This window comes from Oncorhynchus keta, chromosome 20, assembly GCF_023373465.1.
Source record: "Oncorhynchus keta strain PuntledgeMale-10-30-2019 chromosome 20, Oket_V2, whole genome shotgun sequence".
Taxonomy (NCBI): Eukaryota; Metazoa; Chordata; class Actinopteri; order Salmoniformes; family Salmonidae; genus Oncorhynchus; species Oncorhynchus keta.
The window spans coordinates 1,309,543-1,333,607 of NC_068440.1; the positions used below are offsets into that span (position 1 = coordinate 1,309,543).

Below are 24,065 nucleotides of genomic sequence, written 5' to 3' on the forward strand. Positions count from 1 at the left end.
CCTACATCATTCACAGTAGTATATTATCAGCAACAATAACAAGCGTGGCATGACTTTAGCTGGAAATTGCCCCCCTTTGATTTAGGCCGCAGTTGTGGGCGAGGAGAAACAGTACTCTAAACTAGCTCACCCGGGCCTTTTGTAAGGAACACAGTTCAGGGTGTGTACGTTCCTCACTCAAGCGATGCAGCTCTCGCTTCACCACCTGGGTAAGTTTGAATAAAAGGACAAAACAAAAGACAAATAATAGTCATGGGACCAAAGGCATTTGCTATTAGCATGTTGCTATGGAAAGACAGCAGGGCTTGAAGGGTCATTGCTACAGCAGCAGCACAAACATTACTTCTGATAAATTGTGTTTTTTTTTTTACTGTGTAAATTGGGCCTCATGGTGTTTGAGAGGTGAGTTGCAACTGACCCAATGCCTTCAGGGAATGAGAGTGCATTTAAATGATTAGTTGTTCTGGTCTTGATGTTGAGTCCAATGTAAAAGATCGAGGTAAAAAAAAGAAAAAAAAACAACTCTGCATCGGTATACAAATGTAAACTATAATGTTAATTTCATTTGTATATCTTTTAACTTTCATCAGATCATAAGAGGGTGGGATATCCTGGAAAAGAAAGTGTTTTTTCCCAGTCATTCAAACATTTGTGCTCTCTGTCATCCATTATTTTGGTATGACAATTTCATTGTCTCTTGATTTATTCTTGGAGCAAAAAAGCAGACAAAATCTTGTTTCAACTGTGAAATTTGAAATAGACTGAATGACACCATTGAATTTGAAGTTACCTGACAACTGAATGATGCTCAACTGAGTTTTATTGAAATGGAACAAAGGTAAAAGTTATAAATACAAACATCACGAGAACAAACTGCTATGGCTTTTAAGGTAAGCCAAACCAAATTCTAACGGGCAAGTTTAAAAGAAAACATAGGAAGTTATTTAATAATATCAGTTTTAAAAAACACAATTGATCTACCTCTAGAAATGCTAGACATACACTTTCAACATTACAAAACGTTTACATTCTCTCCTTCTGTGGATTTTCTCCATCACGGCAAAAAAATGTATATGAAGCTCTAGCCATAAGCAACTATTTACAAGCAAGTCCCTATGCTACTGTTAGAAAACAGAAATAAGGGGAACACAGGTAGGGGAGGGAGGGGCTTGGACACAAACTTTCCTGCAAGGCAATATCATGATTTTTAACAGCCTCTCAGACTTTTGAAAATGAATGTCCACATTTAAAATGCTCATTGTTGGCTTTAAAAGAAACAAAATGTTGGAAGGTAAAAGCGATGGGGCGTATATCTTAAAACGCACATGTAACCGTAAGAAATGATTCAGCAAAATGGTTACATTCACATCTTCAGGCCAAAATACTATTCCAGCCAATCATGTTGTGCCAATTCTGGGGGTCTGTCCATTTTTTCTCTTAGTGAAATATCTTTTCCCCGTGAGGGATAAAAAAAAGAAAAGTAAAAAGTGTTGCCAAACTCCTTACGTTTTTTTTCTGTCTTTTAATTTTATTTAGCCAAATAATGATTTTGACGCGTCTACTTCCACTGCTGCCCATAAGAATCCTGTGAAAACTCCAGGGTGTCATTACTGTAACCATAGTTACCGGAATAGTCGGCCCCTTGCTGCAGGGGCTGCTGGGCGATGGGCTGAGACCCCCAGTTCTGCTGGTTGGTCTGCCGGCGTTTGGAGTCAGGCTGGTTGAAGACGTCCGCCTTCCTCTTCCCTCCCACATTGCCCCCGCGGTTCCCCCTGGCTCCTCGGGTACCGCGGCCCCTCTGTGGCTGGAAGGGTCCCCCCCGGCCCCCTCTGCCACCCCTGGGCCCGCCGATTGGTGGCCCCCTCTGGGCATAGCCCCCTCGGCTTCGTGTGGGTGGTGCTCCGCGGGCCCTGGGTGGGGGCGGACCTCCCCTGCTTGGCCGGCTGCCACGGCCCCTCATGCTGTACACATCGTCGTAACCGTAGTAGGGGTCCTCATAACCCCCACGGTAGTCGTGATAGTCATAGTAGTCATCGTAGTAGTCCTCGTAGCTGTAGTAGTCTGGGGGGTAGGCGGCATAGCCCCCACGGCCACCACGGCCCCTGCCCCTACCTGGTGGAGGCATGCGTGGCGGTGGGTAGTAGTAATAGTCATCATACCTGTAGAATACAAGAACACCACATCAGCTTCAATGCAATCCCATGATGGGAGATCTACTCAACTAGGTAACAGAAATCAGTCAAGCACAGTCTCTCTCCGTGGCCTCACCCTGGGTTTCTGGTGGTCTGGCGATGAGCCTGCCTCTCTTTCCTCTTCTTGTCTGGGGGCTTGGCTAGGACTATCTCAATCTCCTCTCCCCCAAGCTCCTTCCCATTCATTTCTGCCATTGCCTGAGAAAAGCAGCAAAAATGTTAACACATACGAAGCAAGGAAAAAAAATAAACACAAAAACAGGAGTATGTTTTTACCGAGAGTAACCCACCTTCACAGCTGCATCCCTGTCCTCAAAGTGGACAAAGGCATAGTCTTTGAGCTTCTTCACCCGCTCCAACTTTCCAAACGCAGAGAAGGTCTTCTCCAGTAGCTCTTCTGTGACCGGGGTGGCCAGCTTCCTGACAAACAGGACTTTCACCTGATGACACACAAACATTACAATTCAACTCCATATTGATCTCAGTTTATGCAGAAAGAGTTTATTGTAAGATAAGAAAAATGAAAGTGAGTGGGATTGTGAGAGCGAGCGAGCCAGCACTCACCTTAGCCATGACATCCGGATCGGGCTCAGCGACCGGATCGGCCCACTCAACAGTGACCGGGTTCCCCCACACCTTCACCTTGCCGCTCATGAGGCGGCGGCGGGCCTGGGCTGCAGACTTGTGGTCCTCGTACTCGAGGAAACAGAAGCCACGATTCTTCTTCTTGTCGTCAGGCTGGTGGTAGAGAATCACTTCCTGAAGCCCCTCTGGAGGAAGAACGAGAGACCTGCGTCACATGACTGATATCTGACTAATGATAAACCACAGAACATAGAACAACGTAAACCTAAATTGGGGTGTCTACACTTTCACTGACCTGTGACTTTGCCAAAGTCCTCCAATATGCTCTCTCTGGTCTTGTTCTTTGGGATTGATCCAACAAACAGGCGGTTGTTTGCTACAGATATGCACACTCCAAGGTACTTCCCAGACCGGATTTCATAGTTATCACACTGAAAACAAGAAGAGGAAAGATTGCTTTGCAGGGTTGATATGGAAGCTGGAGAAGGTCCTATGACTGGTCCAAAATGAAATTTATCACATCTTGCGCTGGTTTTCCCAGACACAGATTAAGCCTAGCCCTAGACCACAAAAAAACCAAACACATTCAATGGAGATTCTCTATTGAAAGTGATTTTTAGTACAGGTCTAGGCTTCATCTGTGCCCGGGAAACCAGACCCTTGGTTCTGTGAAGATGAAGACTTGACTGAGTGCAGGGACTTACAAGTTTCACAGCCTCAGCTGCTGCATCCTTGCCGCAGAAGGTGATGAAGGCGTAGCCCCGGTTCTGACCCGACAGAGGGTCCATCATTAGCCTCAGGTCCCAGATAGGGCCCGCCTTTTCAAACAGTGGCACCAGCTCGTCTTCATACAGATCTCTGGGGATCTTTCCAACAAACACCTGAACTCAGAAAAGAGACTAGATCAGTGAGGGTTCCACAATGTGATCAGATGAGCTCCTTTGATACTTTAGCAGGGGAAGACTGCTGTAGTGTTGCTGTAAACGTCTCTGTTGACATCCTTGGGGCCACAGTCTTTCAAATGCCTCTCGTCTCTACATCCGTCAAAGGCTTTGCCACGATGACCCTTTCAAATACTGTTACGTCTCCGGCAGCTTTACCTCAGTTCCAATCCCAGGCTGTGCTCCTTGGAACACTTCCTCTGGTGGAGGCCCGCCGTATTTCCTCTGTCCCGTAGTTACATCCAGGGTGTATCCTGTCCGCTCCAGCAGAGCCTGGGGAACACGTAGACGTCAGCATAACCACTACACCACATGATTGGGCACACACACACACACACACACACACACACACACACACACACACACACACACACACACACACACACACACACACACACACACACACACACACACACACCAAAGCCCCAAAAATCCCATGACGGAAACTTCCCACTGGGCACAAACTGGTTAAAGCAACATTGTTTCAAAGTAATTTGTCAACAGTGATGTGGAAAATCCACGTTTGAGGGCGAAACGTCAAAACCAAAGGATTGTCACCATGGTTACCAAATTTCAACATAGATAAGCCTTGTATAAAGTGTTGAATCTGCATCTTTCAAACATGTCAGATCTTCAACGGTATATCCACTATAAGAAAGAACAAAACAATATGCTGGGAAGCACCTCATATGGGAAAGTTGGTCTCTACAGCTATCCCTTTGCGTCTCCCATGAAGGGTGTTAACCAAGCCCATCCATATTTGGCTTTGATATTTGTCACTGACTATCAATGTGCTACCGTGAGACTGATTGACAGATCTTGCAAAACGGTGCAATATGCAGTTCCCTTCATTTCAGCTTGTGACAAAACCAGCAAATGTAGAGAATCATCTAAACCGCTATGAAATATATATTCAATAACCAAAACTATTGTACTATCAGCTGGTGTACAAAACCTAAAGTAAGACACGCAAAAACGAAATAGCGCTTAGAAACGATCCACTGCTCCATTTCCATGAGAATGACAGATCTTTAACTCACATGGGTCAGGTCTCCCAAAATGTTCCATATATTTATTACTGCCATCAAAGTCATTCCAAAAGGGTAGCTTTAACAGAGCAAATGAAATGGAACCATACTTTATAAGTCATATCATCAAATTATACTATTTAGGGGTATATAGCATTTGCGAAGTCCTCAAAAGTTCAATTCAATCCAGAGTTCAACTAAAAAATAAAAGACGCTACGTCCAAAAGTTTGGGGTCACTTAGAAATGCCCTTGTTTTCTATGAAAACATACATGAAATTAGTTGCAAAATGAATAGGAAATATAGTCAAGACATTGACAAGGTTATAAATAATGATTTTTAATTGAAATAATTGTGTACCTCAAACTTTGCTTTCGTCAAAGAATCCTCCATTTGCAGCAATTAGACTTGCAGGCCTTTGGCATTCTAGTTGTCAATTTGAGGTAATCTGAAGAGATATCACCCCATGCTTCCTGAAGCACCTCCCACAAGTTGGATTGGCACTGTTTAGATACCATACGGTCAAGTTGCTCCCAAACCATTCAATAGGGTTGAGATCCGGTGACTGTGCTGGCCACTCCGTTATAGACAGAATACCAGCCGACTGCTTTATCCCTAAATAGGTCCTGCACTTTGGGTCATTGTCCTGTTGTAGGAGGAAATTGGCTCCAATTAAGCACCGTCCCCAGGGTATGGCTTGGCAAAATGGAGTGGTTTCCTTTTTCTATGATCCCTTGTACCCTGTACAAATCTCCCACTTTTCCACCACCAAAGCACCCCCAAACCCTCACATTGTCAGGCTTGGTGGAGGCAGATGGCGTCAAGCACTTCATTTTTCTGCATCTCACAAATGTTCTTCTTTGTGATCCAAACACCTCACACAGATTTGCCTGTCCATAACACTTTTCCCCCAGTGTTATTTTGCCCATCTTAATCTTTATCGGCCAGTCTGAGATAAGGCTTTTTCTTTGCAACTCTGTCTAGAAGGCCAGCATCCCGGAGTCGCCTCTTCATTATTGACGTTGAGACTGGTGTTTTGCGGGTACTATTTAATGAAGCTAACAGTTAGGGACTTGTGAAGCCTCTGTTTCTCAAACTAGACACTAATGTACAAGTCCTCTTACTCAGTTGTGCACCAGGGCCTCCCACTCCTCTTTCTATTCTGGTTAGAGACAGTTTTCGCTGTTCTGTGAAGGGAGTAGTACACAGTTTTGTACGAGATCTTCAGTTTCTTGCCAATTTCCCGCATGGAATAGCCTTCATTTCTCAAAACAAGAATAGCCTGACGAGTTTCAGAAGAAAGTTCTCTGTTTCTGGCCATTTTGAGCCTGTAAGAAAACCCACAAATGCTGATGCTCCAGATATTCACCTAGTCTAAAGAAGGACAGTTTTATTGCTTCTTTAAATCAGGACAACAGTTTTCAGCTGTGCTAACAATTGCAAAAGGATTGTCTAATGATCAATTAGCCTTTTAAAATTATAAACTTGGATTAGCTAACAACGTGCCATTGGAAAACAGGATTGATGGTTGCTGATAATGGGCCTCTGTACGCCTATGTAGATATTCCATAAAAAATATGCCATTTCCAGATACAATAGTCATTTACAACATTTACATGATGTTATTTAAAAAATTGACCCTTTTTTTTGCATCTCTTTCAAAGACGAGAACATTTCTATGTGACCCCAAACTTTTGAATGGTAGTGTATAGGCCTAGGGTTCCAATCTTAGGTTGATTTCAAATGTAATATTTAAGTTAATAACTAATATATTGTAGTCACCTCTCTATCGCAACAAAAAATCTAAGTTAAAGAAAATTAATAAATCAAATTTTAAATTGCACTTTAAAGTCTAACTTTATTTAGTTCCATTCTTTAACTTAGATTTTGTTTAGAAGGAGACGTGTACATTTTTATGACAAATGAATTAAAGCCAGACAGTCAATCTTCTTGATATGTTGATATTTGGTTGAGTTGACAACCAAACACTAACTTTTGCAATACAGTAAATAGCCTATTAACTCAAGAAGTGAAATTCCATGTTGGATTCACGTCATTCGATTAGCAGTCTTAGGGGTAGAAGCTGTTAAGAAGCCTTTTGGACCTAGACTTGGCGCTACGGTACCGCTTTCCGTGTGGTAAGCAGTAGGGTTGCAAAGGGTAGGAAACGCTCCAGTAAATTTCCCAAAATTTGCCATGGGAAGTTAAGCCCGGGAATTTTGCTTAAATTCATTTTTTAAAAGTTTGCTTAAAAACAGTGAACCTTTTTTTTGGTGGGATACACAAAGCAATTCTAGGTCTTGCGGCATATTTTTGTTAAACTATCCCCAACTCAATGGAATTGCAACCCTCTGCATTCTTCCATCACATGTGCAGCTGATTCTCAAGATCTTGCACACTAATGAGATGCTATTGAACCCACACTACTATACTGAGCCAAGGACTAAATGCTTTCTGGTAAGTTTTGATTACATCTTCACCACTCAACAAGAGCACAGACAAGGCACAACAGACACACCGGTCTCTACATTGCAGATGAGCTGAAGGCAGTCAATGACCTTGGACCACAGAAGGTATTTGCACTGGTGACAGACAATGCTACGAACATGAAGGCTGCTTGGTCTAAAGTGGAGGAGTCCTACCCTCACATCACACCCATTGGCTGTGCTGCTCATGTATTGAATCTGCTCCTCAAGGACATCATGGAACTGAAAACAATGGATACACTCTACAAGAGCGCCAAGGAAATTATTATCAAGATACAGCAGCAATCTACCTCACCAAGCAAAGTGAGACGAATAAGAGCACCACCCTGAAGCTGCCCAGCAACACCTGTTGGGGTGGTGTTGTCATCATGTTTGACAGTCTCCTGGAGGGGAAGTAGACTTTCCAAGAAATGGCCAGATCACAGTCTGCCGATATGGACAGCCCCATCAAGACGATCCTCCTGGATGATGTATTTTGGGAGAGTGGTAAACTGCCTGAAACTCCAGAAACCTATAGCAGTAGCCATTGCACGGATTGAGGGAGACAATGCCATCCTGTCTGATGTTCAGACTCTGCTGTTTTAAGCTTGGTTTCTGTACAGCACTTTGAGATATCAGCTGATGTACGAAGGGCTATAAAATAGATTTGATATCTCATCAGACACCTGGTGGAAGGGACTTTGTAAATCTGAGGCTCTTTCCCCCGTTGCCTCCATCATCCTCCAAATCCCACCAACATCAGCCGCCTCAGAGAGCAATTGGTCCTTGTTTGGAAGCACACACACACACACCAAGGCAGGCAACAGGCTGACCAATAAAGGTTAAAAAATGTGGTTATCCAGGCCAATTTTGACAAGCCATCCTCAACAATGTTAGAAAGTGACCGTGAAGATGAGGCCTCAGTGTGATGTTCAAGAGTTGGACATAGAGGACGTCCAGATTGAAGACATGGAAGCCTGAGAGGAAGGTAACAAAATATTTAGTTTCTAGACTATAATTTGACAATTTTCTGAGATGCGATGGATCATTGGGGATCATATTCTCTTTTGTTCAGTGAAATCATCCCATGTGAAGAGTCAACTCATTTAATTAAAGTTCAATTTGTAACTAAATGTTGTTTTGTCTTCTAGGGGAAGGATTTAATCATTTGCAATTTTGTCTACTTATGATTAGGTAAAAGGTTTATTTTTGTCTCCATATGATACGGTAAATATATCCAATGCAAAAAACATCTACATTTAGAATGGTATTAATTCCCATATATTCCAGTTAAATCCCATATTTTCCCACAGAAAGTTTCCACCTCTGAATATTTCCCAAAATGTGCAACCCTATGCAGCAGAGAGAACAGCCTATGACTAGGGTGGCTGAAGTCTGACAATTTTTAGGGCCTTCCTCTGACACCGCCTGGTATAGACGTCCTGGATGGCAGTGATACTGGGCCGTACGCACTACCCTCTATAGCGCCTTGCGGTCGAAGGCCAAGCAGTTGCCATACCAGGTGGTAATGGAACCAGTCAGGAATCTCTCGATGGTGCAGCTGTAGAACCTTGAGGATCTGAGGACCCATGCCAAATCTTTTCAGTCTCCCGAGGGGGAATAGGCGTTGTCATGCCCTCTTCACGGCTGTCTTGGCGGGTTTGGACCATGATAGTTTGTTGGTGATGTGGACACCAAGGTACTTGAAGATATCAACCTGCTCCACTTACAGCCCTGTAAGAGTGGGTGCGTGCTCGGCCCTCCTTTTCCTGTAGTCCACGATCAGCTTCTTTGTCTTGCTCACATTGAGGGAGAGGTTGTCGTCCTGGCACATATTGAAGACGTTAGAACTGTTCACATCTACTTTCTAAGCCAACAAGGTGAGTAACGAACAGCAAAAGCACTAGCCTATGTTACTCTACTATACCCGATAATACAAAAGTTGACCTATTCTATTGGTCAGCTTGTCATTCTGTGCGAGAAATAAATATTCCAAAATAGACTGGGACAGTTGTTGAACGACAGATTTCAAATTCATACAACCAGTGTATATCAAAAACACTTTTAAAAGCAACGAGGCTGATGCAACAGATCAGAACATTTAGCCTAAAAGGATTGATAAACTACTAGGCTATTTCTTCACAATATGAGCGCAGCAATGCACACATAGCAATAGGCTACAGTGGTTCCTCCTTTAAAAGTTTTGAACTTACGCAGCAGGAATGAATAATATGTGGTTTTGTACAGTACCCTGAGCCACCACTTCATTGCTCCAGACCAGCGCAAGGAGGAGTTAGAGCAGTGACTATGCCTTTGGGTTCTGCTGTGTCTGACAATGAATGGACGACATAAACCTAAATAGAAACTGATAATTGTGCACGTCTTCAGTATTACTTACTAAAACTGTTGTTACACTAAGGTTCTTATCCTTTTATTAGGATTATTTTTCTCTTACTGTAGTACTGTAGCCCACTCCCGACCGGTCATGTTGTACAGTGCCTGAGTGGCGCAATGGTCTAAGGCAGTGCATGCTGTGTTGCTACAGATGCTGGTTCAATACCCCTGCCGCCTTCGACTGGGAGACCCATGAGATGACTGTAGGTTTTTGGTTTTTCTCCCTCTAAAAACAGAAATATTTCTAAATAACAAACTGGATGTATTTACAAATGAGTAACAAATGTCTCACCCCATGTTCAAGAATGGAACTTTTCCTAACTCAATTTACAATATTTGAAAATATGATATAATATAAATATTAAATTATTAATTTAGAAAGCCTGTTGGATATTCTCACAGATATATTATTAACCCTGTTAGTAGCAGGACAATATAAAATCAGAATAAAAAAGAAACATCCTCTCACTGTCAACTGCATTTATTTTCAGAAAACTTAACATGTGTAAATATTTGTATGACCATAACAAGATTCAACAACTGAGACATGAACTGAACAAGTTCCACAGACATGTGACTAACAGAAATTAAATAATGTGTCCATGAACAAAGGGGGGTGGGTCAAAAGTAACAGCCAGTATCTGGTGTGGCCACCAGCTGCATTAAGTACTGCAGTGCATCTCCTCCTCATGGACTGAGGAGGAGATGCCAGTTCTTGCTGTGAGATGTCACCCCACTCTTCCACCAAGGCACCTGCAAGTTCCCAGACATTTCTGGAGGGAATGGCCCTAGCCCTCACCCTCCGATTCAACAGGTTCCAGACGTGCTCAATGGGATTGAGATCCGGGCTCGTCGCTGGCCATGGCAGAACACTGGCATTCCTGTCTTGCAGGAAATCACACACAGAACGAAAAGTATGGTTGGTGGCATTGTCATGCTGGTGGGTCATGTCAGGATGAGCCTGCAGGAAGGGTACCAGATGCGGGAGGATGTCTTCCCTGTAACACACAGCATTGAGATTGCCTGCAATGACAACAAGCTCAGTCCGATGATGCTGTGACACACCGGCCCAGACAGACCCTCCACTTCCAAATCAATCCCACTCCAGAGGACAGACCTTGGTGTAACGCTCATTCCTTCAACGATAAACGTGAATCCAACCCTCACCCCTGGTGAGACAAAAACGCGACGCGTCAGTGAAGAGCACTTTTTGCCAGTCCTGTCTGGTCCTGCGACGGTGGGTTTGTGCCCATAGGCGACAGTGATGTCTGGTGAGGACCTGCCTTACAACAGGCATAAAGCCCTCAGTCCAGCCTCGCTCAGCCTATTGGGGACAATCTGAGCACTGATGGAGGGATTGCGCGTTCCTGGCGTAACTCAGCCATCCTGTACTTGTCCCGCAGGTGTGATGTTTGGATGTACTGATCCTGTGCAGGTGTTGTTACAAGTGGTCTGCCACTTTGAGAACGATCAGTTGTCCTTCCTGTCTACCTGTAGCGCTGTCTTGGGCATCTCACAGTACGGACATTGCAATTTATTGCCCTGGCCACATCTGTAGTCCTCATGCCTCCTTGCAGCATGCCTAAGGCACATTCATGCAGATGAGCAGGGACCCTGGGCATCTTTCTTTTGGTGTTTTCCAGAGTCAGTAGAAAGGCTTCTTTAGTATCCTACGTTTTCATAACTGTGATCTTAATTGCCTACTGTCTGTAAGCTGTTAGTGTCTTAACGACCGTTCCACAGGTGCATATTCATTAATTGTTTATGGTTCATCGAACAAGCATGGGAAACAGTGTTTAAACCCTTTACAATGAAGATCTGTGAAGTTATTCGGGTCCTGAAAAAGGAATGTTTCTTTTTTTGCTGAGTTTATATTATCAGATGTGCCATTAGCAATAAACATTATCAACTGTAGCCCAACTGATGTGGCATAGTGGCTATGCTGAAGCATGGGGTTTGTCGATCTGCATTTACCCCATTGGTCCACATCCCAGGGATTTTTCTGCATAGAAAAATGTTCTGTGTAAACTTAAATGACTAAAACCAGATAAAGTACGTAGAAAATATGAAGGAATTATAACAGCACACTTTTATAAATGGTGTGGACACCCCTTCAAATGAGTGGATTTGGTTACTTCAGCCACACCTGTTGCTGACAGATGTGTAAAAATTGAGCACAGCCATGCAATCTCCATCGACAAACTATTTGGCAGTAGAATGGCCTTACTGAAGAGCTCAGTGACTTTCAACATGGCACAGTCATAGCATGCCACCTTTCCAACAAGTGTTTTAATAATATTTCTGCCCGGCTAGAGCTTCCACAATCAACTTTAAGTGCCGTTATTGTGAAGTGGAAACATAGGAGAAACAACGACTCAGCCGCAAAGTGGTTGACCACACAAGCTAGCTCCCAATTCACTATGTTTTATGACCGGATGAAGATCCGTTTCAGATCGAAGCGTAGTCAAAGAGGTGCATTGGGAGCTTAACCTATCTGTTCTTTACTAGCCCAGTACCTATGTTAAGGATGTGCATATGATCAAACTTTTCTATAGGCTGCGTAAAAATTGTCTGTCCTCAGTTACACTCACTACCGAGTTCCAAACTGACTCTGGAAGCAACATCGGCACAAGAACTGTTCATCTGGAGCTTCACGAATGGGTTTCCATGGCCGAGCAGTCACACACAAGCCTAAGATCACCTTGCACAATCCCCGCCATTGGAGCAGTGGAAATGCGTTCTCTGGAGTGAGTTGTCACGCTTCAACATCTGGCAATCTGATGGCCAAATCTGGGTTTGGCTGATGCCAGGAAAACTACCTGCCCGAATGCATTGTGCCAACTGTAAAGTTAGGTGGAGGAGGAATAATGGTCTGAGGCTGTTTTTCATGGTTCGGGCTAGGCCCCTGAGTTTCAGTGAAGGGAAATCTTAAGGCTACTGCATACAATGACATTCTAGACGATTCTCTGCTTCCAACTTTGTGTTAACAGTTTGGGAGGGGCAAAGGGGGGGGACCAACTCCATATTAATGCCCATGATTTTGGAATAAGATGTTCGACGAGTAGGCATCCATATACTTTTGGTCATGTTGTGTATTAAGATCATGTTTGAGAAATAAATCACCCAAATAAAAACTAGTCAGGGAGAATCAAAGATTTTTTTTTTTTTTTTTAAATATGGCATTCAGGAGTATTTGGCATGGCACAGGTCCCCATTTATTTTGTTATGTTTGAGTCACTCAGATAGGGAAAGGGGATATCTAGTCAGTTGCACAACTGAATGCATTCAACCGAAATGTTTCTTCCACATTTTACCCAACCCCTCGAAATCAGAGAGGTGCGGAGGGCTGCCTTAAATCAACGTTATCAGTGTCCATATGTAGAATTGCAGGAAATTATCTTTAAAATGTCAACTTTTTCACTTAGCCAAATGTGGCAAAATGTGTTAAATTGTGAGAAATTAGCTCTAAAACAGCTCAATTGTATCACTGTGATCAACAGGAGGACCTCAAATTATAATTATTCACAATTGTTATTCACAAAGAAATATTTTGGGGTTTCTATTACAAAGTATGTCATTGCCCTTTTAAGTTAAGACACCATTGCCCCCTTTGGGCGCAGCAGATCTCTTAAACCATGCTTTAAACTCCGGTTGTAACTGCAATTTTCTTTACGATGGCACACGCAATTGTATGAGTAAAGAAATAAACGTGGTAGCAATGGAAAGCCGGGATCCCCTCTTTCTTAACAAAGGCCAAAGTGTCTTTCAAAAGTGCTCTCCCCCCTCCCAATTGCTGTTTAAAAACATTTGTGCATCGTCTGCTTGTAGGAATTAACCTCTTCCTCCTACCCCTAATTTTTCGAACATTCTATTAAAAATCACGCAACATTTCAGCGCCCTGCTACTCATGCCAGGAATATTTGTGCGGTTTGTGTAGCGACGACTATGCTAATTATTTTGTTTACGTCCCCTGCGGGTCTTTTGGGGTGTTACATGCTATCAGATAATAGCTTCTCATGCTTTCGCCGAAAAGCATTTTAAAAATCTGACTTGTTGCCTGGATTCACAACGAGTGTAGCTTTAATTCAATACCATGCATGTGTATTTTGATGAACGTTTGAGTTTTAACTAATACTATTAGCATTTAGCGTAGCGCATTTGCAGAGCTCTAGATGGGACGCCTGCGTGCCAGGTAGGAGCAAGAGGTTAACCTCTTCAACCTATGGGGGCGCTATTTCATTATTGGATAAAAAAACGTGCACGTTTTAAGCGCAATATTTTGTCACAAAAAGATGCTCGACTATGCATATAATTGACAGCTTTGGAAAGAAAACACTCTGACGTTTCCAAAACTGCAAAGATATTATCTGTGAGTGCCACAGAACTGATGCTACAGGCGAAACCAAGATGAAACTTCAAACAGGAAATGAGCAGAATTTTTGAGGCTCTGTTTTCCATTGTCTCCTTATATGGCTGTGAATGCACCAGGAATGAGCCTGCCCTTTCTGTCGTTTCCCCAAGGTGTCTGCAGCATTGTGACGTGTTTGTAGGCATATCATTGGAAGATTGGCCATAAGAGACTACATTTACCAGGTGTCCGCCCGGTGTCCTTTGTCTAAATTGGTGCGTAATCTTCAGCTGCAGGCATTTTCCCATGGGATTCAGAGGGGAAAGCACACTTCCACGAACGATATCATCGAAGAGATATGTGAAAAACACCTTGAGGATTGATTCTAAACAGCGTTTGCATGTTTCAGTCGATATTATGGAGTTAATTTGGAAAAAAGTTTGCCGTTTTGATGACTGAATTTTCTGTTTTTTTTGGTAGCCAAATGTGATGTACCAAACGGAGCGATTTCTCCTATACAAAGAATCTTCTTGGACAAACTGAACATTTGCTATCTGAGAGTCTCCTCATTGAAAACATCCGAAGTTCTTCAAAGGTAAATTATTTTATTTGAATGCTTTTCTGTTTTTTGTGAAAATGTTGCCTGCTGAATGCTAACGCTAAATGCTACGCTAGCTATCAATACTGTTACACAAATGCTTGTTTTGCTATGGTTAAATCATATTTTGAAAATCTGAGATGGCAGTGTTGTTAACAAAAGGCTAAGCTTGAGAGCTAGCAGATTTATTTCATTCGCGATTTTCATGAATAGTTAACGTTGCGTTATGGTAATGACTTGAGGCTGTAGTCATTATCCCGGGATGGCTCGACACAAGAAGTTAACTGACTTGCCTATTTAAAGAAAAGGTATAAAATCATATATATATTTTAATGTATTTAAATCGGCGCCCAAAAACACAGATTTCTGATTATGAAAACGGCCCTAATTAAATCGGCCATTCCGATTAATCGGTCGACTTCTAGTAGGAATACATTATTAACTCTTCCTGTGGGCCTCAAGAGAAATATTTCTCCCATATTGAACACACAACAAGCAGACTAGGTAAATAGGTAAACTATTCTACTACGGGGTTCTCAGATTTTGATTTAATAACATTACATGGCAAAAGTAGAACAGAGCTGGGTTTCACAACGCATTGTCGCACTCAGGCCATCTTTCGTCCATCCGTTTTGGGAAACCCAGCCCTGAAGAGTTACACCACGAGTGATAAATTATAGGCTTTGAATTACTTTGCCATGGTGGTGCGCATTATAAAACAATTTAATTCCCTTTATCTGAACATCAGCAAACAATCATGCAAGTCAGTTCAATACAGAGTAACAGAGAAAATAAAACATTTGAAAATACATTTAGGGGTTCTCTCTCTCTGTAGAACAGACATGCTTCTGTTTGCCTATTAGGCTAAGTCATTGCAAAACCAGCCCACCTGGAGATTTTAATTGTGGGTCAAAAATGATCTCTCCAGAATCCATATGATGGAAATCCGTCACAGTCACGGATCATTTTAACCCCTGCACACACAGAACAGGTTATATCTAAGCAACTGACTCAACGTTCAAAAATATACATTTTACCTTGATCTTGGACTCATCAGGCCCCTTGGTGGATTCTTGTACTTTATTTCCTTGCTTTTCCCTCTGTCTGTAAGTCTTCATGACTCCACAAAGGAAAGCACTTTTGTTCTGGAAAGCAAACCACAGCACAGTATTGGAGTTACGAGCAGAGGAAGATGTATAGACCCATCCATGTCAACTTCTTAAGACTAATGATTCATCATCCAAACTGACTTGAATTCATACTTTTTCATTCTGCTTCCTCTGTTACTCACCTGCACATGGGACAGGTCACTTTCTTTGAACTGCAACAGTACAGACAGCGCTCCCTCTTCGTTGAACTCCCGCAGAGCATCGATGGCCCTCTCGTCCAGGTCAGCATATGCCACCAACCCTGGTGGTAACAAGACAGATCCCTACAATTACAACCTGGCCTATCTTCACTTCATGGAACCACGAGCAACATCACGCTTCATTGGAAAATGAATTAGACTCAGCTATTGTTTGACAGATTCCCCACCGGTTGAGAATACGTTGTCGAGACTCTCTGCCACTTTCTGCGGCAGTCCGGCATCGATTAGTGTCTGGTAGTTCTCTGTGTGCTCGCATTCGGCAGTGACTTCCATAGGCTCCTCTTCCTCCCTCACCTGGGCAGAACTACCATTCACCTCGTCGGCAGCCATTCTCTTGAGAGAAAATAGACAAGACAAAAACTGGATTTCAGTTAGAATGTTCCAAATTAGAACATATGTTTCAGCTGCCTTTACAGATCAAGACACTAGTAACTTGTCTGGAACAAACTTTTGTAACATACATGGTTTACATTTGGTCCTGCTGCAATAGTAACTTAATTATATTATTCTAAATAGTTCAGCTAGCTAGTTCACATTGGCAAAGATATATCCATTAGAAAAGTAGAACTATTAATTTTAATGCATGCAACCATGAGGTCTGAAAGCTGGGGACAAGTGAACAGTAAGTTTATATTGCAGGCACGATAGCTAGCGAACGCCAACAGCCAGTAAACAGTGATTAAACTGGCTAGCTGGTTCAGCGAACAGTTTTTTGTTGTTGTTGAAGCTAGCTTGGCTGGTGGTGTGTATTTTTTTGGCTAGCACAGTCCCGCCCCCTTCCAATAGCTAGCTAGTTATTAGCTACATAGCTAGACAAATGCGACTGAATTCACACTTTGGAATATTTACAAACACAAAAATAAACGTTTAGAGTTAGAAATACCAACATAAAAAAACAAACAAAACCCTGTATCAAAGTTCATAAACTTAGCCGAGCAAATAGCTAACGTTAGCTAGCAGGGTTGGCTAAAGGCCTTGTTAGCTTGTTGGACACCTTTCAGAATTCAAACAAATCACCCGCCAAAGAGGTGAAACAAGAATAATTCGCAAACGCTTACCTATCTTCTCCAGGAAAATAACAGTATCGAAAAACTATATTTTGCAACAATTAACCAAAATAGTTATCCAATATGAATAGTATGGTTGAATCTACCCACGAGAATGTCCAGTCGCTTGCAAAACGCCAGCACCACTCTGCGACGCAGAACTACGCATCAACCTAACTATAGTCTCTTACGATCATAACCAATCGAAGTGGTTAGTCAGATTTTGACATTATTTTCAACCAATAAGAAGTCCCAAATTCATAAAGAGAAGATATTCGGATTTCGACCCTGCACAATGTTGTGATTGAATTACAGCATAAACATCCTGAACAGAATGAGTGAAAACAAATTCTGTACCGATTTCGTTATGAGAGCTTGGCGATGGACATCAGATTTATTTGAAATGCATGAGGAAGAGATGTGACTACTTAATCAATGTTAGAACTGGTTTTGATTTGATTGGTCCTCCTGTCACAGCTGAATGTGTGCAGTTCAAAACTCAAGACTTTCAAAAATATGGCACCCCTGAAATGAAATACTCAACTGTCATAATAAATGTGCCCGATCTCAAGAGAAACATTCTACAGTGGTATTGAAAGTAATCACAAAAAAACTCCCAGTTGGAAAACAACTAGTTTTATTATTGTTTTGAATGTAACTATTATACAATTGCCTACAAACACAAAATCAGGCAAATAGGTGCTATTTGGCCTAATGTAAGCAGTGTGAATGAAGACTGAGCTTAGTCATCATGTTTCAGTTTCTTGATTTTGCCCTTGTGACGGTCAATCTCACGCTGCAAACGCTCAATTTCTTTCTTGCTGTGGTCAATCTCCTCTTCATGGTGCTTCCGTAGGGCAGACAACTGCTCCTTCTCCTTCTGACTGAGGAGCAAGAGGGAGAGAAGTTTGGTTGATTTCTGAGGCAAAAATTAAACCAGGGGTGTATTTATTATGCCCTTTATTGCAAAATGTTTTGCAACAAACAATTTACTCAAAACGGGAACAGTTTTGGGTAGGCCCCTCCCAGTTTCAAATTTGGGTAGGCCCCTCCCAATTTCGATACTTTTGATTCATAAATGGTAAACGTTTCCATTGCAAGACGACATGAATACACCCCTGGGTTGTGTTCATGTGGGTTTAACATGAGGAATATGCGAGAAAGGGATTCTTCTTTACTATGATCAGACTTTATCCACTGGAGTCAAAAGGCAAGAGCTATGTATACCTTCCTCCAAAATGGATAGACTGGTTCATAAACGTAGTAATAATATGTCTGTTCATCCAGGTTACAAAAATAATCCATTTACCGAAAATAACGCTCCTCCTCTGCAGCTTGCTTCTTTCCAAAGGCACCACCTGCCTCCCTCACCGAGCCTCCCCCACCGCCTCCCTTTCCTGCTCCTTTGCCGAGCTCACCCAGCTGGAGAGAGGGAGAGATATCAAATTACAGCTCGGGTCTCCCACAGAAAGAAAAAGAACATGTCACTATCTGAGGTAAGGTCTAATACCTGACCATATCACACACCTGAATATATATTATGGAAAGAGAGGGTTAAATGTAACAACATAGCATTTATTAGACATCATCCATGGTTGGACTACGCCTTCATGGTGGTCCTACCGTCCTAGACATTCCAAATCCCCTTTATTATTTCCTGACAAAACATATACAACACTGCCACCTATTGAGTTACTTGCTACAGTTCAAGCTGTCTTGGCTGGTCTACACGTTAACCAAAACAATTAAACGGAAACATGATCAAACGTTTGTAATATAAAATGGATCAATAGAAGACAAACAGTACAAGGATTCTTTCGACGAAATCGTTATCAGTCTTGTTAGGCTATGGGAGCTGCAACTAAGTTAACCAGCAACCTATACAAAAACAACACCACTGTCAGTGCCTCATCACATTTACCTGGTCGGATGTCATCCTGAACTGGGTGGCAAAGAAGCCCCGAAAATTGGATCTTAATAGCAGCCTCGCCATTACAATTTCTCAACTACGCAGATTAACAGCCCTGCTGCAGCAGAAAGTACTTCGCTGTGTACTTTCACATGCGGAAATGTGCAATTTCACTGTGTGGGAGTGGCTGGGAAAACGATTTGCTGCCATCTAGCGACAGTGTGGGGAATCTTTGTTTTAATATTTTATTTTTTATTAAACAGTAACATGCAAAACATTTACATTTAAGTCATTTAGCAGACGCTCTTATCCAGAGAGACTTACAAATTGGTGCATTCACCTTATGACATCCAGTAGAACAGTCACTTTACAATAGTGCATCTAAATCTTAAAGGGGGGTGAGAAGGATTACTTATCCTATCCTAGGTATTCCTTAAAGAGGTGGGGTTTCAGGTGTCTCCGGAAGGTGGTGATTGACTCCGCTGTCCTGGCGTCGTGAGGAGTTTGTTCCACCATTGGGGGCCAGAGCAGCGAACAGTTTTGACTGGGCTGAGCGGGAACTGTACTTCCTCAGTGGTAGGGAGGCGAGCAGGCCAGAGGTGGATGAACGCAGTGCCCTTGTTTGGGTGTAGGGCCTGATCAGAGCCTGGAGGTACTGAGGTGCCGTTCCCCTCACAGCTCCGTAGGCAAGCACCTGAGAGAACTTGGGAAGGTTGAACACCAGACGGGCTGCGGCGTTCTGGATGAGTTGTAGGGGTTTAATGGCACAGGCAGGGAGCCCAGCCAACAGCGAGTTGCAGTAATCCAGACGGGAGATGACAAGTGCCTGGATTAGGACCTGCGCCGCTCCTGTGTGAGGCAGGGTCGTACTCTGCGGATGTTGTAGAGCATGAACCTACAGGAACGGGCCACCGCCTTGATGTTAGTTGAGAACGACAGGGTGTTGTCCAGGATCACGCCAAGGTTCTTAGCGCTCTGGGAGGAGGACACAATGGAGTTGTCAACCGTGATGGCGAGATCATGGAACGGGCAGTCCTTCCCCGGGAGGAAGAGCAGCTCCGTCTTGCCGAGGTTCAGCTTGAGGTGGTGATCCGTCATCCACACTGATATGTCTGCCAGACATGCAGAGATGCGATTCGTCACCACGCTGCATCCATCAAAACATAAACAGAACAGCCAAAGGAATTCCACTAATAAATAAGAGAAAAAAAATCCACATTATATCAATTCAAATACAGACGCGTAGTGAATACATTTTTTAAAAAATGTTCAAATCAAAACAACGTTTATTTCTCACGTGCGCCGAATACAACAGGTGAAGTAGACCTTTACAGTGAAATGCTTACTTACAGGCATAGGCGGAAATCCCAGGGGGGACGGGGGACACGATCCCCCCATCCTGGGAAAAATATGATTTGTCCCCCCCAATATATCGCTGTAAACATAAATATGTAATTTCAATAATATTAATAATACACAATGAAAGCACTTGTGCTGATTATAGACACTTAATAGCATGTTTTAAAAGATTGCGACCCCCGCCCTTTGTCTCACAATGGTTTGATCCACTGCCAGTTCCCTGTGTGGCAGGTAACAGAGGGTTCGTATCTACTTTCTGAAAGGCACGCAAATGCACGTAACTGACGTGAGGTAAATCCAGTCAATCGCGCCATAGCAATGTTTTTGAAATTTATGTTGGCAGGGTTTACGCACACACTAGCTGCATTTGCAGAGCTAGCGGGCAAACATTAACTATTAATCTAGCTAGTACCTATTCCATTTATGTGGCGTCGTCAAAGATGGAATCTTTGCTATCGTCAGTTTATTTCAAGATCAGCATGCAGCTGTAGTGCTTCAATGTCCCTGTGATGAGGTTAGCGATAAACTGAACAGAACTACACTCTTCTACCATTGTCTTAAATATATTTAATGGTCTAGTTGCAAAAACTAAATTGTCGCTATGGGACTTTGAAGCACGTGTGCTGATCTTGGAGTAAACTGACAATAGCAAAGATTATAGCAAATACCACAGAAATGGAATTGGTGCTCGCTAGACAAGTTGATAAAATGTTAATTAGAAATAAGTCAAATGCTAATTGTAACGTTTCACAATGATGTCATTAGTCAGATCAGGCAACAGAGGGCACACAGACAGCAGAGCTGGGGACAGGTGGGCAGGACTGACTGGCAGAGACAGGGAGTCTCAGGTAAGTTTGAGTCTTTGTTTGGCAACATTATGAAAGGTTCTACATTTTTTTGACTTGTAAAATAGAGACATAATTGGAAAATTCCATGCTCCACTCTCAACTTAAACTGGTAACTGAACTAAGATTTGTTTAAGGCAAGGGTATTGCTGTTGTGATTAATTGTGTAGTTCTGGGTACTGGTAGTTAGGAGTACGGCAAACACCTTATTTATTTTCTAGGAGACAGACTGTGAAGGTGGTGAAAGGGAAAGAGACAAGGAGAGTGACTTCAGAGGACAGTGTCACAGCCACGGCAGGACCAGGTGTCAACCTTGTTGCCAGCAGCACCAGTATAGGGGACAGTGGCACGGCCACGGCAGGACCAGGTGTCAACCTTGTTGCCAGCAGCACCAGTATAGGGGACAGTGGCACGGCCACGGCAGGACCAGGTGTCAACCTTGTTGCCAGCAGCACCAGTATAGGGACAGTGGCACGGCCACGGCAGGACCAGGTGTCAACCTTGTTGCCAGCAGCACCAGTATAGGGGACAGTGGGACAGCATTGTCCAGTTACCTCAGTGATGGCACACAAAACCATATCAGCCACACCCACAATTTATAGAACCGCAAACTCTTGCCAACAGCGAGGTTTCAAGAGAGATGGTTTTGCGATTTCCCTAGCTACATTATAATCCATCAGTAAAAGGAGTTTTGTGTTTTCACTGTAGCCAAGGGGTTTCAAGCCAGCCATCTTTTGGCCAAAGAGCGGATGCTACCTTCATTAGTGCAGGATTTAGGAACGGGAGAAAAGCCATTGTAAAATTCACAGCACATCAAAACTGCCAAACCCACCGCCACTGTAACTTTAACAGCACATCAGCTAAATCCAATCAGTGTCCAGTTATCCAGCGCGTGGGGTTTACAACAGAAATGACAAAAAGCTACCTTGCACTGTATGAGAAAGCAACAACATTGATTGCATCCATTAAGACACACTCAAGATGATTTGCTGGCAAAGCAGTGGATCACTATAGGGCAGAATTTTTTAAAGTGTTGGATGGTGTGGAGGTTCAGTTTGGCGACCGTTTTGACCAGGACAGTCTAAACATTCTGTAAAAGTTGGAAAGAGTGCTCTCACGGGGAGTTGGATGAGTCTCTAGATCAGTACCTGGAGCTGAACATAGATTCTCTTTCACTGCAGTTGCCTCTCTTTCGCAACAAATACCCCCTTTAGCAGCAGTTGAGAGGCAGCAGAGGTCCTCAGGAGGCTTCCAAATCAAATCAAATCAAATTTTATTTGTCACATACACATGGTTAGCAGATGTTAGTGCGAGTGTACCAAAATGCTTGTGCTTCTAGTTCCGACAATGCAGTAACCACAAGTAATCTAGCTAACAATTCCAAAACTACTACCTTATAGACACAAGTGTAAGGATAAAGAATATGTACATAAAGATATATGAATGAGTGATGGTACAGAGCGGCATAGGCAAGATAGTCGTGGTAGTCGTTTAGCTCAGTTACCTTAGCTTTCTTGAGAACAGGAACAATGGTGGCCCTCTTGAAGCATGTGGGAACAACAGATTGGGATAGGGATTGATTGAATATGTCCGTAAACACACCAGCCAGCTGGTCTGCGCATGCTCTGAGGGTGCGGCTGGGGATGCCGTCTGGGCCTGCAGCCTTGCGAGGGTTGACACGTTTAAATGTTTTCCTCACACGTCGGCTGCAGTGAAGGAGAGTCCGCATGTTTTAGTTGCGGGCAGTGTCAGTGGCACTGTATTGTCCTCAAAGTGGGCAAAAAAGTTATTTAGTCTGCCTGGGAGCAAGACATCCTGGTCCGTGACGGTGCTGGTTTTCTTTTTGTAATCTGTGATTGACTGTAGACCCTGCCACATACCTCTTGTGTCTGAGCCATTGAATTGAGATTCTACTTTGTCTCTATACTGACGGTTAGCTAGTTTGATTGCCTTGCGGAGGGAATAGTTACACTGTTTGTATTCGGTCATGTTTCCAGCCACCTTGCTCTGATTAAAAGCAGTGGTTTGCGCTTTCAGTTTCACGCGAATGCTGCCATCAATCCACGGTTTCTGGTTAGGGAATGTTTTAATCGTTGCTATGGGAACGACATCTTCAACGCACGTTTTAATGAACTCACTCACCGAATCAGCGTATTCGTCAATGTTGTCTGACGCAATACAGAACATATCCCAGTCCACGTGATGGAAGCAGTCTTGGAGTGTGGAATCAGATTGGTCGGACCAGCGTTGAACAGACCTCAGCGCGGGAGCTTCTTGTTTTAGTTTCTGTCTGTAGGCAGGGATCAACAAAATGGAGTCGTGGTCAGCTTTTCCGAAAGGAGAGCGTGGCAGGGCCTTATATGCGTCGCGAAAGTTGGAATAGCAATGATCCAAGGTTTTTCCAGCCCTGGTTGCGCAATCGATATGCTGATAAAATTTAGGAGTCTTGTTTTCAGATTAGCCTTGTTAAAATCCCCAGCTACAATGAAGGTGCAGGTGTGGGGGTTGGTTGACCAAGTTGAGGTGCTGATCAGAATTTTGTCTGTAATGTACATAAAGACAGGTTGGACAGTCTTGAGGGGAAATATCTGCCAGCAATTTGTTGATATATTGAAACCCTCAAACATATGTTTGGTTCTTTTGTTCAGTAGTGTATAACAGTGGTTCTCAACCTTTGAGTACTAGAACCCTGCATATTTTGAGGAAAGGCAGGCAAGGTTTGAGTGGACTCCACCCCTCTATATTATATGTAAAGTTAGTGGAATCCTTGTGCTGCTGAATACGTTCATTACACTTTTTTATTTCATGGACCCTTGCCATTACACCAGGGACCCCTAGGGGTCCACCTACCCTGTTTGAGAACCCCTGGTGTATAGTATGATATTTGTTATTTTGTTTAGTAGTTTTTAGTACATGACGGTACACTTACTAATTATTGATTTAATGTAATTTAAAATGGCATACTTTGTGTGACATATTTGTCCATA

The 24,065-nt window shown here is 43.0% G+C and overlaps 2 protein-coding genes across 10 annotated transcripts in view; both read right to left on the reverse strand.

Moving 5' to 3' along the window:
• Positions 1–802: 802 nt before the first annotated feature.
• Positions 803–24,065, reverse strand: part of LOC118399128 (heterogeneous nuclear ribonucleoprotein R-like) — a 29,296-nt gene continuing 6,033 nt past the window's right edge. For 3 of the 8 annotated variants that reach the window (XM_052471884.1, XM_052471881.1, XM_052471885.1), the window contains exons 2-11: positions 16,087–16,252; positions 15,842–15,960; positions 15,588–15,695; positions 3,878–3,991; positions 3,482–3,658; positions 3,073–3,208; positions 2,757–2,962; positions 2,483–2,632; positions 2,269–2,390; positions 803–2,159 (exon numbers count right to left, since the gene is read on the reverse strand). In XM_052471884.1, the coding sequence (XP_052327844.1) occupies positions 1,559–2,159; positions 2,269–2,390; positions 2,483–2,632; positions 2,757–2,962; positions 3,073–3,208; positions 3,482–3,658; positions 3,878–3,991; positions 15,588–15,695; positions 15,842–15,960; positions 16,087–16,249 (1,896 nt within the window). In that variant the 5' untranslated portion in view covers positions 16,250–16,252 and the 3' untranslated portion in view covers positions 803–1,558. Of the gene's footprint in view, positions 2,160–2,268; positions 2,391–2,482; positions 2,633–2,756; positions 2,963–3,072; positions 3,209–3,481; positions 3,659–3,877; positions 3,992–15,587; positions 15,696–15,841; positions 15,961–16,086; positions 16,280–16,977; positions 17,185–24,065 lie in introns of those variants that run through there. The other 5 variants (XM_035794943.2, XM_035794940.2, XM_052471882.1 and 2 more) reach the window with 5 other exon arrangements.
• atp5if1a (ATP synthase inhibitory factor subunit 1a) overlaps positions 17,586–24,065 on the reverse strand; it is a 14,246-nt gene continuing 7,766 nt past the window's right edge. The window contains exons 1-3 of one of the 2 annotated variants that reach the window (XM_035794945.2): positions 18,887–19,066; positions 18,275–18,387; positions 17,586–17,849 (exon numbers count right to left, since the gene is read on the reverse strand). In XM_035794945.2, coding sequence (XP_035650838.1) covers positions 17,708–17,849; positions 18,275–18,387; positions 18,887–18,958 — 327 coding nt within the window. In that variant the 5' untranslated portion in view covers positions 18,959–19,066 and the 3' untranslated portion in view covers positions 17,586–17,707. Of the gene's footprint in view, positions 17,850–18,274; positions 18,388–18,886; positions 19,067–24,065 lie in introns of those variants that run through there. The other variant, XM_052471888.1, reaches the window with a different exon arrangement.